The 17132-nt window shown below is 42.5% G+C and overlaps 4 protein-coding genes across 4 annotated transcripts; 1 reads left to right on the forward strand and 3 right to left on the reverse strand.

The window, feature by feature from the left end:
* Positions 1-810: 810 nt before the first annotated feature.
* Positions 811-3948, forward strand: A1O5_07208 (uncharacterized protein; the record flags this gene model as incomplete). Its single annotated transcript, XM_007747797.1, has 5 exons — positions 811-1143; positions 1206-1504; positions 1577-1733; positions 1841-2975; positions 3029-3948. The coding sequence occupies 5 exons, from the start codon at positions 811-813 to the stop codon at positions 3946-3948; spliced, it is 2844 nt and encodes a 947-aa protein (XP_007745987.1).
* Positions 3949-4254: 306 nt separating this feature from the next.
* A1O5_07209 (oxidoreductase) lies at positions 4255-5685 on the reverse strand (the record flags this gene model as incomplete). The annotated part of the gene is made up of 4 exons (XM_007747798.1): positions 4255-4548; positions 4607-5108; positions 5176-5437; positions 5484-5685. The coding sequence occupies 4 exons, from the start codon at positions 5683-5685 to the stop codon at positions 4255-4257; spliced, it is 1260 nt and encodes a 419-aa protein (XP_007745988.1).
* A 444-nt stretch (positions 5686-6129) lies between these two features.
* Positions 6130-6749, reverse strand: A1O5_07210 (uncharacterized protein; the record flags this gene model as incomplete). Its single annotated transcript, XM_007747799.1, has 2 exons — positions 6130-6475; positions 6532-6749. 2 exons carry the CDS (start codon positions 6747-6749, stop codon positions 6130-6132), a joined length of 564 nt encoding a protein of 187 aa, XP_007745989.1.
* A 1028-nt stretch (positions 6750-7777) lies between these two features.
* On the reverse strand, positions 7778-9908 carry A1O5_07211 (uncharacterized protein; the record flags this gene model as incomplete). The annotated part of the gene is made up of 5 exons (XM_007747800.1): positions 7778-8483; positions 8548-9196; positions 9231-9318; positions 9451-9484; positions 9604-9908. 5 exons carry the CDS (start codon positions 9906-9908, stop codon positions 7778-7780), a joined length of 1782 nt encoding a protein of 593 aa, XP_007745990.1.
* Between the last annotated feature and the right edge of the window lie 7224 nt (positions 9909-17132).

A 17132-nucleotide genomic window follows, 5' to 3' on the forward strand; every position in this document is an offset into this window, starting at 1 on the left:
TTGGTCTATCTAGCATGTTATGTCTCTCTATCTGTCTCTTCGGTGAGACTCTGCCTGTTTGTATAGACATTAGCCTGTGTCGTAACGGTCATCCCTGAAAATTCCATGGCGGCATCATCCTGCTCCTGATCAATGGTGATGATTGATGTGAATAACGTTGATGGCGCTGGCAACGAAAGCGGCCGCGTCTGGCAACGGCGATTATGGTGGCGACCTTGCTGTCCTGACACTCGATCCATCTCACACACAACATAGAGGCCTAATCTTATTTCCCAAGATGGGGGGTTTGCGCTGCAACTGGCATGACCACGTCCCCGATATCAAACAAAATGCTGCGAAGCTCAGGGTCGGGAAGTTAGGATGATTACGTCAATCCTAGGCCAACCTCCTGAGCACCGAGGTACCTTCACCCGTGGTCAATCTTTGCTAGAGCAGGTGATATAACCATCTTCGAAGCCTAACCGCTAGGTATACCAAATTCTTCATGTCAGAAGTGCTCTCTTCTAGGATCCGAACAGGCGCATTGGCGACAGTGAATTTGCATCAATCCCGAAGACTCATCATCAAAGATTTCCAGGCAGTAGCTGTAGGGTGTATCGTCGGAAATTTGATTCGGAAAAAAACTGTTCAGCGGAAATGAAGTTGCATGAGCATTATATTTCTGTCCTGTAATGTGCTCTTCCTCTGGGGCCACCAGATGGCGATACGATACTCTATTGCTCTTATCCAAACGGACTGTGCTCAGCCAAACCGGTTAGGCCTGATTAAGCACAATAGCCACTATCACATAACTTGGCGAACATCAACGCAATGGCGCAAGACGCTGTTCCTGCGGCCACCCTCGAAGCAGAAGTCGCCAGTCTTCCCTTGCCGAGACTTCTCCCAAATCTAGTCTCCGATCGGGCATCAATGGAACCAAATAAGATATGGGGATCTATACCCATCAGTTCTCAAACGACCGGTGCCGGCTATGAAGACATCTCGTACCGGCGGTTTAACTGCGCCATTGACAGGGCAGCATGGTGGATGCACAATGTCATTGGGCCGAGCAGACTTCGACCATTTGAGCCTCTAGCATACCTGAGGCCTCCCGACTCAAGGTATATCGTTTTTACTCTTGCATCCATCAAGGCTGGTTTTCAGGTAAGTTGAATCAAGCCAGGTGATGCTTGAAACGGAGATATCGTGATCCTGACAGGCAAGAGATGTTATTTATCTCACCAAGGAACAGCGACGAGGCACAATATGCTGTCATGAAAGAGGCAGATTGTCATAAGTGGCTTTGCGCAACAGAGATAAAGGCGAAAGTGGAGGCATTGGTGGAGAATAGACCACCCAGAACCTTGAATACGAACAGTGGCCGGTCAGAGAGCTGGAACGACATGTTGACCGTTGTTCCGGGACAGACTGAACTATTGAAAGATGAGCTGACGCCACCATTCTCGTACAAGAAGACGCTCAAAGAAGCAAGGTGGGAGCCCTTGGTTATGCTTCATACGTCAAGGTTTGTGAAATATGCTAGCTGAGACTATTTTGAGCGCAGCTGCGAGTTACGAGTAGCTGACCCGTGAGTTAGCACAACCGGTCTGCCCAAGCTGATCCCTCTAACCCAGGGATACCGTTTCCATGAAGATGTGGTCCAGCACTACCCGAAAGAGGACGAGTTGGATGTTCTTACTCGCAAGCCATTCGACGGCGATTGCAGATTATTTCTTGCTATGCCTCTTTTTCATGTTGAGTCCCCTTGTCATTAAGGACCCCATCTCCCAAACAAATTTTCACCATGTACTCCCAGTACAACTAACAGGTTCGGTTCTGCTAACCATCCGGCGAAGTGCAGGCCGGCGGAGTCTTGTTGGGTCTGCTGAAGTCACTTTACCACGACATAGTGATGGTGTTCCAACCTCCCGCTGTTCCATTGAGTGCCTCAGTCGTTGACGGGGTTCTGCGCCATGGAAAGTGCGACGGGACTGTCATCCCTCCCTTTCTGGTCGAGGAGATGCTGGGTTTTCCTGAATATTTCGACACCCTTTCCAGCCTGAAATTGGTACAGTTCGGCTCCGGACCGCTTAGCAAATACTGCGGTGACACTTTACTCACGCGTCAGAAAAGTTGTCCTCATTTCATCAGGAAGATCGACGTTAATGTTCCTGGAATCCAGCCGGTTTTTGAGCTCTTCCCCCAGCTCACCGAGTGGCCAACAAGAGATATTTACACGCAGTATCCTCACAAGCCGTATTTGTGGCGTACTTGCGGCAGGGCTGACGATGTGATTGTGCTGTCCAACGGTGAAAAGTTAAATCCCGTCGACATCGAGTCACAAATCGCAAAGGCGCACCCAGCTATCACTGGTGCACTGGTCGTTGGACAAGGACGATTTCAACCGGCCCTGATCGTGGAAGTCGGAGGCATAGATGTTGATAAGGAGAAAGAAAAAGGGGACTTGTTGCAAGCCATTTGGTCCACCATCAACGCTGCAAATAAGACTTCTCCCAAACACGGACAACTTACGAAGCCCTTGATACTCTTTTCGTCACCCAAGAAACCATTCCTTCGTACTCCGAATCTCAGCCAAATCGCCGAAATAACTTCAAAGATCATCTATAATAATCCCACGATCGACTCTTTGTCGCAAGCACTGAACGAAATTGTCCAGGCTCATATTGCGGATCAGACAACTGCTCCACAAAAAGATCGAAATGGTAACGAAACCGATAATCGAGAGAATCGGATTCAAGAGATGATTGACAGATGGACACATGGTTGGGACTATCAACCCGCGATTCTTGGAAATAGCCTGGAGCGCCAAACCTCCCCAAATACCACAAGTGAGGCCAACAGTGTTGTTGGGAAGAAGTCTTGGACTGTCATCTTGACGGGTTCAACGGGATCACTTGGATCACATATCCTGGGCGTGTTCAATTTCTTCGGACAACAAACCTGGGGGCACCTCGCCTGGGTCTCGAGGAAAACTCGTACCAGTACCTACTTCAGTCGGTCACACATGTGATCCTAAACGCTTGGCCAGTCAATTTCAACCTGTCAGTCTCGTCCTTTGAGAAAAACCACATTGCCAGCATCCGTCGATTTACAGATTTCAGTTCAAGCTTTTCCAAGGGTGCACACATTGTCTTTGTATCCAGCCTATCTTTGGTAACATCTGGGGGACTCGAGCAATCAGTTCCGGAGAAAATAATCCAAGACAATTCTATGCCGTCGCACATGGGGTACGGCGAGTCTAAATACATTGCAGAACGCGTCCTTAATGCCGCGACGGCGTCCTCGCGAGGCCGCATACCCACCACGAGCCTTCGTGTTGGCCAAATTGCTGGTCCGGTGCCGAATATGGATATTGCGGGGAATCAAGTCAAATTGGAGGTTTGGAACGCCCAAGAATGGTTCCCAAGTCTAATAATCAGTTCGAACACGGTGCAAGCTTTACCTGCCACTCTTGGTCGCATGGAAGACATTGACTGGATTCCTGTGAACGTGCTGGCCAATATTGTCATCGAGCTCTTGCAATTCGACAACGAGGAAATCGAACGCCAAAGGTACTCAGAGGGAGGTGACAGCCATTTGACTTCACGCGTTTACCATCTGATTAACCGTGCGGTTGTAACCTGGCAGCAAGACATTTTGCCCGTTGTGCAACACTTCCTTGCAATCGACAAGGTAGTTCCGTTGGCGGAGTGGATCGAGCTATTAGGCTCAAGCACTGAGTCTGATGGGGATATCGATACAGCGGCAAAACCTGCGGCCAAGATCCTGCCTTTCTACAGGAGTCTACTATTGAGACGAGACGAAACTTTGGCAGCAAGACCGAAATACCTAACTGAACAGACCCAAAAGGCCAGCCGTACTCTAAGGGAGGCAGGACCTGTGAGGGCAGAGTGGGTAAATCGATGGTTAAGTGATTGGGATCTGAACCCGAAAGTGAAAATTGGATAGGCGTAATCACATATAGTCGTCTCATAGCAAACCTCGAAGGTTTTATGCAGCGATCGACGTAATATCTATGTACACATTGGCCGAGAAGGCCCCTAGAATTACCAAAGCCCGCAAACCGCTCAGACCGAGAGCATTTTCTCAGGAGGAAGATGTTGAAAATAGGTACTATGGCTTAGAGCTTCTCTCCAGTATTTCAACCTAGAATCATCACGGAGAAAGTGGCGATTCTAAGTCCTGGGTTCCCTTCATGCTCGATCAAGGGTCGTAACAGCAGCAAGGGCGTCAGCCATGCTTAATTCGTCTGCTTCATAGCTTCGACTCATTGACAAGCATAACACTCCCCAACCGGAGTTTTTCTACTGCACCGTCCACGATCTCGTCCACAATTTCCCTTGCGCTACTTCTGTGATTCACTGCGCCCGCCACAATGCCCATGAGATACGGGTGTAGATTGTCCAGAACATCTTCGTCATCTGGATGCTCCTCTGCATCATTTTGGACTGGGAGAATGCCTTTTCCAGTTAAAGTTTTGATCTCCTGCTGCCGATTCTCTTCCCAGTTGAGGATATATGGAGTTTTGCGTATCCGCAAAGGGCGTCCCTAGATTCCATTGTTATCTCAAGGGCACCCGTGTTTTCAGACAGAGAATGATACATACCGAGAATATAACACTCCTGATAGTGTCGTCAACAGTCGCAGTTAAGACCGCCTCTTGGTGAGCTTTGGATGCACCCGCTTCGTGGGCGACAATGAACCTCGTTCCCACCCAGACGCCGGAAGCCCCGAGCATCAAAGCAGCAGCCAAGCTTTCACCACCGGAAACACCACCAGCTGCCACGAGTTGAACATCAACGCCGGTCAAAGCACTTTTTTTTCCCTTGAGCAATTTTGCCACGGCGGGAATCAACACAGAAAAGGGAATGTCGCCAGTATGGCCACCAGCTTCTCCTCCTTGGGCGCACAGAATATCCACATCAAGATCCAAACACTTCTGGACATGCTTGGGATGCCCGATCATGTTCATGTACAAGACTCCACCGGCATGGAGACGCTCCACCGCCTGTCTTGGGGGCACTCCGATGGCAGAGACGAAGACGCGGGCCTTTGACTCAACGACAACATCGATGAGTTCCATCAGTTTGCCTTTTGTGTAGTCATAACTTTACAAGTCATGTTAACGTCTCGAGCACGGTGAACGTCTGACAGCCAGTCTCGTCCTGTACTTACTTTGTCTTGCGTGCGTTACCTCCCACCTGAGGAAGCAGAATGTCGACGCCAAAGGGCGCGTCCTTGTCAACCAGGTACGACTTGAGCTCCCCGATCTGTTCACGAAGCCCATCCGGGCTGTATCCGTGACCTCCAATGACACCGATGCCGCCAGCATTAGTGACCGCAGCTGCCAACTTCGGCCCTGCAGCCACCCCCATGCCAGCGAGCATTACAGGATGCTTCACACCAAACAGGTCCGTTAGAGGTGTCCTGATCTTCTCTGTGTATTGTTAGCGGAGGCGGGGTTCCCGAGATGGATTACCTACGTCGAGAGCTCATCTTGGTCGAAAATCTCGTTGAACTGTAGATGCTTGCTAGAAATTGGGATGATTCTTGAGGGATAGATTCTGACTCCTCCACCACGATGTGAGAGAAATCATCATATTGAGTTGAGCGTTCATGATAGTTTCCCACAACCGGCTTGGAGACGTGATCAAGATACCGAGGACGTTTGCAAGTCTCCTCCATGCCTGGGCCTCGGCTATGTACCTGTGCATCGATCTACTTTGCTGTTGTCTGTGAGACGCTCATCACGTCGTCCGAGCCTCCGAGCCTCCGAGCTGACCACCCAGGCATTATTCCTCGGAATCATTTACTGGACTCTGTTTCCGTGCAATGCAAATTATTCCGCTGGCTATGGAGGACGCTGAAATGTTGTTATTGTAGTCACATGGTTTCGTACTCGGATGAGGTGACATCGTACTAGCGAATATTATTGCGCCACAGCTTTCTGTCAGCCACACCTCATGGTGAAACATCCCTTTCGATCTACCAAGTACATTAGATCAACTTCAGATGCTAATAGTGGACGGTGACCTCCGTACGAGGACTCGTGAATCTAGGGAGGGCGGCATCGGGACTTGCCGAGCAAATGAGCACACGTTGTAGAGTTGCTAACCCTTAAAGGATTATCTATAACTTATGGGCCTCAGTCACACGCATAATGAAACTCAGCCATTTGGGTGGACTTCCTTCCTGTCCTTGTTTTGAACCATGACCTTGATCTCTTCGAAGCCATCTGGATCCAACTGTCCAAGCCGCCGGATCCGAGTAATCGAGGTATCCGCAGAATTTAAAGGTGAAGCAAACTTCGTTTCGAAGCTTTTTGATGTTAGCTGCCTGGCTGTTTCCAGCTACCCTCAACACACCGTAGAGTCTTGCGTTGTACGTCCAAAGGCCGTGGACGATGGCTCCTTTGAAGCCCATCTGACGCCCAGCCTCGGGAATTACGTGAAGCGGGTTGGTGTCACCCTTCAGTCTAAATTCCATGCATCTTTGTATTCGTGCAACAACAGATGGTGCAGGAAAACTGACCGATACAACAACGCAGTCTCCTCGGCAGTGACCAGCGAATATGATAAATCGGGTTGAATTTTGGAAGGCGTGAAAACAGGAGGCGATGGCCCTGAGAAATAGAGGTGTTGAGTCAGCTCGCGGCCAACCCAGCATTTGGGAGTTCTCACCTTTAGGACCACCTCATCCGCCTTGTCCAATGTAAAAGTTGTTTTCAATGACTCTGGTATACACGTCATTGGTTTCAATGTCTATCAGCCCAGTCTGCGTTTGCACCGTCGTTCCGGTCTTCCCCCTGTCATAAACACCAATGACCTCCGCCCACTGCTCAAAAGGTCGGCCGGCAGAGGTTGAAGGGACTGCTTTCCCCATCGGCCATCCGCTTGATATCGAATTTGGGCACTCCCGGGGTAGATGCACCCGCGCTGTTCTTGTCGAAATTATTGTTGAAATTCGCCATCTCGCCGTTTTGCCCCTTTTGGGCTGACTCGAAGTAAACAGGCGTGACGTCGCCTGATAAACGATCTCTAAGCTTCCCATACATACCAATCTGGGAAACGACGGCAATTCTTGGAAGTTTGGGTGCAGTTCCTGAAAATGATCATATCGCCTTGCATGCGTTTAGGACACATGACGGCACTTGCATAAAGAGAATTAATGTCGGTAGCTTCCACGCCGACAGAATTGGCAAAGAGGAGCACATCACGTTTGTGTCATGCCAACCTTTTCGGTGGAAATTCGAATCCCAGCCAAGGCTCTATACCCATCGTATTATATATATATTTAGTAAGGACCACACTAATATGGTCGATATGATCAATATGAGTCCAGCACACAGCTGTTTCAAAGGATACCACAAAGTCTTTCAATATGTCTGCTGGAATTGCGAAATCTCAACAGCCTTGAAACGGAATAATGGAGCCGGATTCTTCCGCCTGCGTCGCAGCCATCCGTGATATAGCAATACCTCATCAGAGCTTTTCTGAGGCTGGAGCTACGTCACAATACAATAAGGCTTGAACACAGTAGAGGATGGGAACGGCTGACATTAAAATCAGGACATATATTCCGCCTGGCCCCTATTTACTAATTCTAGTAATATTGCATAATCAAGCCATATTCGCTACGTAGGACTAGGACCATTGAGTTGTTCATGCGGCCGTATATTCTTCGATCCAGGACGTGGATTCAAGAAATACCTGTGTGAATACCGATCATGGTTAACACGAGGAAAATAGAACACAACGATAAGCCTGAATCAGAGAACTTACGTCAAGTCAGCTTGACCTCGTTTATAGAAAACTTCGTCTTCGTCAATGGTAAAACCATTCCCGAGCCAGACAAAAGCGAGGTCGGGATCTGGACTAAGGCTAGTCCAGTCAAAATCTTCGTATCGAGGAGTGCTCAATAATTCGAACATGTGTAATCTCGAACCAGGGTGTAGAGACACAAGTTTGCCATCGACTGTTCCGTTCTTGAACGTGCTAGCACAGTTTGATGCCCAGACAGTCCTCGCAAGCCAGGCCAGCGATTGCTTTTGGAATGCCCTTGGTATGTGAGACTTTGGGCACACAGACGAATAGTTCTGTGTTTGTAGTTTTCGCACAAGGTCGCAGATGTAAGAAGTCACGAATTCGATTGAAGGGACCAGGCTGCCGTGACCGAGGGGGCTCGCTGGGCCGAGGATGGTGAAATAGTTCGGCATGTCTGCTGTGGTCACAGACAAGTATGACTCCGGATTGCTCCTCCAGCTATCCTGCAGATTGACCTGGTTCCTTCCGATTACAGGAAATCTTGGTACACAGGAAAGGTCGAACCCCGTAGCACATATGATGGCGTCAACTTTAGACTCTGTTCCGGCAGAGGTGCGCACTCCGTCAGGAGTGAAAGCAGAGACGTCACCCCAAACGACTTCACATTTGTCGGAGCAAAGAGCTTCGAGGTATCCGTTTCCTGGTGTCGGGCGTCGGCACCTGTAGGCGAATTAGGACTTCAAATAACGGTCAGGGTCAGACGTGGACACTAAGCCTAACGCACCCGACTTCGAAGGTTGGCAAGAGGAGCTTTGTGAGCTGCGACCTTCCTCCTCTGGTCAGTTTGTCGGTCATTTGTTCTGTGGAAAACTTTCGTGCTGCTTCTTGAATCTTGGAGCCCGCCATATATAAGCGAAACCTCGAACTCATCGAATCCTCCACCTGCTTTCGATATTCAAGATATTCCCCCCCATTCTCTGCCCATCGCTTTTTTTGTTCCTCACTGAACACCAGATTGCTGCCGTTCGGGCCCGCGAATTTCTCCGCCAGGCCCGTTGTCACCCAGGTCGGACTGCGAATATGCACATAGATTTTACTTACTCGATCGATGATGGCAGGCAAAATCTGAATGCCGCTACTACCATTCCCGATCAATGCCACAGTCTTACCGTCAAGACTCTTCTCAGCATCCTTGGGCCAAGCAGCTGAGTGAAAAATTGTTCCTTGAAAGCTTTCTCGGCCGGGAATGGCGGGCCATTTCCAGTTGTTGAAAAATCCAGCGGCGTTGATCAAAATGTCACATTCGGTGTTGATGGTTTCCTCGATTTCTCCTTCAGTGATTCCAGGGCTGGAAATAGCTATGTCCCGGCCGTCCGTTTTGCGAACTGTGACTTGCCATCGCTGCTTCACTTCGTTCCACTCGGCTTTTGTGACTGTGACACAAAATAATATATTTATTCAGATTACCCTGGTCTGCGACAGCCTGTATGTAGTTGTGAATATCGCTTCGGTCCGCATAGAAGCTTTTCCAATACGGATTAGGCGCCCACGAAAACTATGATTCTCTATCAGCACATGAGCCCCTGGAATCTTGAACAAGAGCGGTCTACACGTCAATACGGTAATAAGAGATACTTCTCAAGAGAACCAAAATTAATTCCGGGGATCAGTGATACTTGAGACTCACCTGATAATTGTGGGCAGGAATGTCGCAGGCGCATCTATCCGACGTCAGTGGCGAAAGACGCAAGGCCGAAGTGTCCATCAAACAGGTTGATCGCCCATAGAAGTGAGAACGTCGATATGAGGGTTCCACCGTAATTTACACCTCAACACGTACCCTGGATATCTGTTCTCGAACCAGGTTCCTCCAATCCCAGCATCTTTTTCATATATTGTGAGCTCGGCTGCTGGAAGAGCACCAGATTCTACCGCGTGGGCAATCGCCAATCCACCAAAGCCGGCACCTATCGCAATAATCTTGATGGGCCTTGGTGTAAAGAGAGAGATCTGAGAAAGGGCATAAGCAACATCATCCACATTTCGCCAGGCTTCAGTCGCTCCACAGGGCTCTGGGAATTTGTCGGCTAATGTGCGTATGCATTTGGCTGCTCGGTGAGCGGCAGTCTCATTGTCGGCCGACATTGTGAAGTATGAGAAGAAGTAAGGGATTCACAGAGAGGACGCATGTTCAAAATATCCATCCCTCAGAAGCATGTTCTATTCCATAATTCCGTATGTCATGGAGAGGTTGTAAGGACTGAAGATCAATTTGCCCCGAAAAATCCGAGTCTGCTCAATTTATTCCGAGGGGCTCTGAGAGATTTCTCCAGTCTCCCTAAAGATACTGTAACAGAGCACTTCAGGGTTTAGCGTGCACGTGCAACAACGCACAGAGGCCTGTCCAGCAGATCGGGAATCGAGAACGCGTTTCTGGTTGATACTGACAACAACACCACCAACACCACCTAGAGAGGCAGCGGCTAGGGCTACGAACACCTAGCATAGCGGCAGCATCGAGGAACAGGATAGGACTAATAAAACACTCTTAGGATTTAGGTAGACGGCACTAAAAGCCATGGAATTCATAATACTCTGCTCAATCTATAAAAAATGAATGGCACACTGCCAGCACTGTAAACTGTTCCGTACCTTCTCTCTACCAGCCCATTTAGGTTTGACATGTGACTAGATAACTTTTTCACCTTACCACCGCTTTACCAGCCTAGTATAGCCCATCACAGCATAGCTACCTTACCTTATTACATCTCTCCCTCTCCCATTCATAGGACGACCTCGTTCGACAGCACACAGTATACTTAAGAATTATCTAACTCTATTATTATCTAGGGAGCGGGTCCGTAGCACTATAAGAAGAAGCTCGTAACGGGGGTAGATTCTCCTCTCTTATTAGATCTAGAATACGAACTAAAATACTATTATAATAAGGTAAGGTGGCTGTGCTGTGATAGACTATACTGGGCTAATAGAGCGGTGGCAAGGTGAAAAAGTTATCTAGTCATATATTAAACCTAAATGGGCTAGCAGAGAGGAGGTACGGAACAGTTTACAGTGCTGGCAGTGTGCCATTCATTTTTTTTATAGATTGAGTAGAGTATTATGAATTCCATGGCTTTTGGTGCCGTCTATCTAAATTCTAAGAGTGTTTTATCAGTCCTATCCTATTCCTCGATGCTGCCGCTATACTAGGTGTTCGTAGCCCTAGCCGCTACCTCTCTAGGTGGTGTTAGTGGTGTTATTATTAGTATTAATTAGAAACGCGTTCCCGATTTCCGATTTATTGGATAGACCTCTGTGCGTTGTTGTATATATACGCTAAACCCTAAAGTACTCTATTATAGTTAACGACCGCGGGAAGATAATCTATTCATCGAAGATTCGAGCTCTTTACGATAATGTCTTAATAAAATATTACATTAAGAATTACTGAAGTTAATGCTAAAGAGTGAAGAACACGACTAAATAGGAGTTCGAGATTAACGACTAAAATTTATATAAGCATCGATTTAACTCTAAAAGACGATGAGACTACTTATAGAGGCAAAGTTCGCTAATTATTTAGAAAATCTTTTCTATGAAAGAGTTTAGAATCGAAATATTAAGAAGAATTTAAGATAAATAGCTTTTTTAAGAAGTAGATTAATTAGTCGCGGATAAAATACTATAGTGAAGGTATTTTCGAAGAGAAGATATTCGATTAATAGAATAAGACGCTATAGTATTATAACGTATAAAGTTTAACGCGGAACTTAGAGAGAAAGAAGACTACCTCTCTAAGGCCTAGAAGTTCTTCTAGGCGAGCCGTCGAAAAAGTATACTTATCGAAGAACTAAGATCTAAGAAGTAAGAAGATAGATACGCGAAATAACGAAGAAAAGAAGTAGAGAGATACGGAATACGAATAAGTTTTAAGATAAAGGAATATTTTGATAGAGAATTCGGTATAGAGCTGTGATAGTGATTCTAGATTATTACGGTTAAATAAATAAAGAAGATATTATCGACGGTTAGCTATTACTACGTTAAATATAGTCCTTCTAGCTAATTAGTATTTAAGGTGCGAACTTAGTCGGCGCTATAGAGGTTGCTCGCGTAACATTAAAGCTAATTAGGAAGATCGGTTCTCTCGTATACGAAGATCACTTATAGATCGGGAAGATTACGAACTAAGTATTAAAGGGCGAGATCTATTCGACTATTAGATTAAGTTCCGAGAAGAAGGCGCCTTGCTAGGAGCGTAGCTAGTTTACTTATTAATTTAGCTACTACTTAAAGGAATCGAGAGTATACGCGAGCTTCTAAACTAGTTCTTTCGAAGTATAGAAGCGATGGCATCGGAGTAATCTAGGATATCGAGGTTTCGGGAACTAGCTATAAGCACTTCTTTAGCGTCTTTCGCTATATTCTTATCTTCTTCTAGAGATTCTTTATAGTCGTCTTCGTTAGAACTAATATAGATAATAACGACATCGGATTCGACGATAATAACGTAGAATAGAAATAAGCTAATTACATTAAAGATACCGTAGGAAAGTAAGAAGAATTCTAAATATTTATTCTTTAAAGATATAAATACTACGATATTCTTAGAGAATTTTAAGTATTTATCTCTATATAATCGATAGTTAGAAGAAGATCGTACTAAAGCGATTATTCGTTTTTATAATCGTTTCTATATAGTAATTATTCGTAACCTATCTAAATATAAACTACGAGATTAGAAAGATATTAAGCGAAAGATACTAAAGGAGTGAGAGAACGAAGATAAAGATTAGCTAATATTAATTCTTTTCTATTTATAATCGCTTAAGGATAAAAAGCGAGAGAGTAAGGAAGATATATATATTTATCTACGCGAATTTAAAAGAACTAGCGATATCTTACTTAAAGAAGAGAAAGTAATCTTTATTTAATTAGATAAATAGTTACTAGAAGGGTTATCGAAGCGAGATCGTAATAAAATTATCTTAGATCTAGGTATCGATTATAGAGATATTAAAATAATTAAGTATAATAAGATTTATAAAAAGACTATAAATCGCTTATAAGCCCACTATAATATTAATCGTTTTATAGACTCTTTAGAAGGTTAGACTTTAAATAATTTAGTGAAAGAACGTAAAGAAAAGTTCTCGATATTAAGATAGAAAAAGAGAAGTATAAAAGATAAGAAAAAGAATAAGAAAACTAAGAAAACGGCTAATAAAGTATCTTCTCGGACTTCTTAGATTAAATAAGGAATAGTACTTCTCTCTACTAAGTCATTATTAGCGGAATATATTAATGAACTATCTAATCGTTTCTAAAGTGCGATGGTACTAGAAATAAGAGGCTTAAAGAAATAAATATAAGTAGTAATAGAGGTAATTAGTATCTTAGTGAACGTAACGATAGTAAATTTAGATTTATTTAGTTATATATTAAATCTAAATCTAGAGCTAAGATCGAGGGTGTCCGCGACCGAGAGACCTAGCTATAAGGGAGATCGACGTAATGTAATTTATTACTTTTATAACGAGATTAGATATATATAGTCTCGCTATTCGTATCTAGAGGAATATCTACGAACTAAATAGATTTATTTTAACTTAAGAAATTATATTATAATGAGGCCTAAAGTACCGGGAAAAGATGTTAAAGAAATTCGTTTCCCATAATTAAAGACTAGATTAGATCATCTTAGAGATATCTTTTATAATTTAGAAGAGCTAATAAAGGATTTACGCGTCTCTTATCTTAGAGTAGATCTATATAGAGACTCGACCGTAATTAATGATTCTTCGGAAGAGAAAATTAAAGAGGCTATAGTTACGACTACTCGAACGTTTAATAAGAGTAAAGCGCGAGAGTCTAAAGCTAAATATAGTATAGTAGACTATAAGACTATTCTAAAACGATTAGAGAAAGAAAAGAACTATCCGATCACGAAGTAAGCTCGATTAGAATAATATATAAAAGAGATTCTTAAAGCTACTAATTAAGCTACGGAATAATCGAGGAAAAATCCGATGAGACGAATACGTTTTATAGAATTAGAAATTATCTACGATGGCGTTATCTAAGAAGTTTCGGAAAGTTAAGACACGATAATGAAAGATACGAAATCGAGTTCGGTTATATAACGTTAAAAAAGAAGGACGTATATATAGAAATAAGAGTAGCTCGTGCTCCGTGAAAAGCTTTAAAAGGTACTTAGGCGAATATTTACGGAAGAAACGGTAAGCTTAGTTAATAAGATTTTAAAATAGAAAATAATCGGAACTACTATTTAGAATATATTAGCTGGGTCGAAAGAAGTACAATAGAAGCTATTCTTAAGAAAAACCTAGAAGTATAACGAAGATCGTTAGAAGCTTCTACATCGTAAGGCGCGGGTCTCTAAGGTACGACTAAATAGTGAGAGTAGTTATTCTTAGACTACTAAGTTAGCTCTTATTAAATATTCGTTTCTAAATATTAAGCTTCACTATAAATATAAACGAGTATTAGTTAATAGCGAAGCGAAGGTAAATTTAATCTCGAAGAATCTTATAATGGAAATCGAAATAGAAAATACGATTCGACTTACTTAAAGCGTTACTAGTCTCATTAGCTACGATGAGAGACGTAGATAGCGGTTTATTAAGTTAATTAATTCGTTGACGTTAACTATTATCGATATAAATATTAAGACTTCTATTTATATTATACGAGTTATAAATTCTAGTTATCGATTAATATTAAGGACTTTATTTTAGATTATAGCGCGAATATAGATAATACGAGATAACGATGAGAATTACGTAATTACTCTCCGTTTATAGACGAATAGAGATATCGTTTAGATTAAGATAAGAGAAGAGAAAGTTAATGAGAATAAGAAAACCGCGAAAATAGTGAAATTATTATATAGCGGGTTAAACTAGTTAGCGAATAGAAATATAAAAGATCTCTATTCGTCTCCTTAAAAGATCTAATCTCTATAACGATAAGGAAAAGAGAGCTTTACTAGAAGAACGAAGGCGAAGACTAGAAGAACGAAGGCGAAGATAAAAGTTTAGTATTAGTGAAAAGAGATGTGATAAGTAGAGATCTATTAGATTATATATTAAATCTAATTTATTAGTACGACGAAGAGAGTCTAGTAAACGAGACTACGGCTAGAGTTCGTCGGGTTATTATCTTATCGAAACTTCGAGATAAGAAGAATAGTCGATAGCTAATTAGGCTCTCGAGGCGAAGAGATTTTATTAGCTTAATTAATAATATAAGGAATAAGGTAAGATATAGAAAAATTAAAGTAGTCTAAAGCTTAAGAGCTCGCGTAAATACGCTCTATAAGCGTAAGACTAATAAGGTTCTTCCGGTGAATATATCTTAAACGAACGGAAGTACGCTAGGTAAATTAATCGACTAAAGAAAGAGAGCAATAGCTAGAGAAAGAGCTATAGAGCTCTATTCGATACCGTACCGCTATAGTTAGTGAATTATATCGCGGTTTATAATCTTTTAAAGAGGATTACGCTTAACGTTAACGCGACTAGAGTAGCTTTTAATCGGAGACGTTCTTTAGAAATTAGAAAAGAATATATTAGTGAAAGTATTGTTTAATAGAGAAGAAGTACTTTCCTAGAAGTTCTTAGAGATTAGGAAAATTATTTAGGAAGTAGCACTATCTTAGATCATTCGAACTATTTTATATAAAGTATAGTAGACTAAGAGTTTTTATATTTCTAAGGCCTTAGAGAAGAAGATGATTATATTAGTGAAAGATCGAATTTAAAAAGGGATCTTTAAGCCGTATTATGACTCCTATCGAAATCCTTTCTTTCTCGTAGCTAAAAAAAAGGCTAAGGAGTATAGAATTATAAATATAGCTATAAATATTAATAAAGTAACTATTCGAGATACGAATCTACCGCCTTCGTCGGACGATTTCTCTAAAGAATTTACTAGAATATATATTCTATCACTAATAAATTAGTTCTCTAGTTATAATTAAGTAGAATTAGCTATTAAATATAGAAATATAACTACTTTTTAGACTTCATTAGAGTTAATGCGATAGACTATCTTACCGTAAGGGGCTACGAATTTAATGGCCTAGTTTATAAGAATATCGAATAAGGTTTTAGCGACGTAAATCCCGGAGGCGGCGAGATCTTTTGTTAACGATATCGCGGTGAAAGAACTAAAGACGAACTATAGAGCTAAATAAGTAGTGTCTAGGTTAAGAAAGTTTATATTAGAATATATTTAGAACTTCGATTAAGTTTTATACGACGTTGAGAGAGTAGAAGTAACGGTTTTAAAAGAAAAGTTATAATTCTATATAGTAGATATTAAAGTGATTAGATATATCTACGATCGCGAAGGAAAATATTCTAATACTACGAAGATCGAAAAGATTATAAAATAACTAGTATCACGGAATATTACGAAGTTAAAGAAATTTTTAGATATTTATATCTATTATCGGATCTAAATTAAAGATTTTATATATAAGATTACTATTTTTTATCGTTTATTGAAGAAAGGTGCTAAATGATAATAGATATAAGTAGAAGATAATACTATGAATGTATTAAAGATTACGCTGACTATCGCGCCTACATTAATGAGCATTAATTATAAGAATGACGTAGAATTAATCATTCTTACTTTCGATACTAGTTTACTAAGTTAAGAAGTAGTGCTAATATAGTGTGAACGTAGTTCTCGAAAACGTAGATATTCTGTACGTTATGAGAGTAATTTATGAATAAAAGTAGAGGCTAAATATAACGCGGGAAAAAAAGAATATCGTACTTTACTAAAGGCATTAAAGAAGTTTAAGTCTTAGCTATACGGTGTGACCTTTTTAGTTGAAACTAATATAGTAACTCTCGCTACTTAATTAAATCGCTCGGTAACTAATTTACCTAGTGCCTTAGTAACGTAGTAACTTACTTAGATTCGGCTATTTAATTTCGAAGTTAGATATATCTCTAGAATTAAGAATATAGTAGTAAACGCTTTATCTAGACGGCCGGGAACTATAAGTGAGGCTACTAAAGTAGAAAGAGAAGAAGACATCGATAAATAAGTAACCGCGTAACTCTCTACGGTGCGAGTTAACTTAATAGTTCTAGTGTAACAAGGCAAGGTGGCTGTGCTGTGATGGGCTGTGCTGGGCTGGTAGAGCGGTGGCAAGGTGAAAAAGTTGTTTAGTTACATGTCAAACCTAAATGGGCTGGCAGAGAGGAGGTGCGGAACAGTTTACAGTGCTGGCAGTGTGCCATTCATTTTTTATAGATTGAGCAGAGTATTATGAATTCCATGGCTTTTGGTGCCGTCTACCTAAATTCTGAGAGTGTTTTATCAGTCCTG

The sequence above is a fragment of the Cladophialophora psammophila genome (assembly GCF_000585535.1).
Source record: "Cladophialophora psammophila CBS 110553 chromosome Unknown aczJe-supercont1.10, whole genome shotgun sequence".
Lineage (NCBI taxonomy): Eukaryota > Fungi > Ascomycota > Eurotiomycetes > Chaetothyriales > Herpotrichiellaceae > Cladophialophora > Cladophialophora psammophila.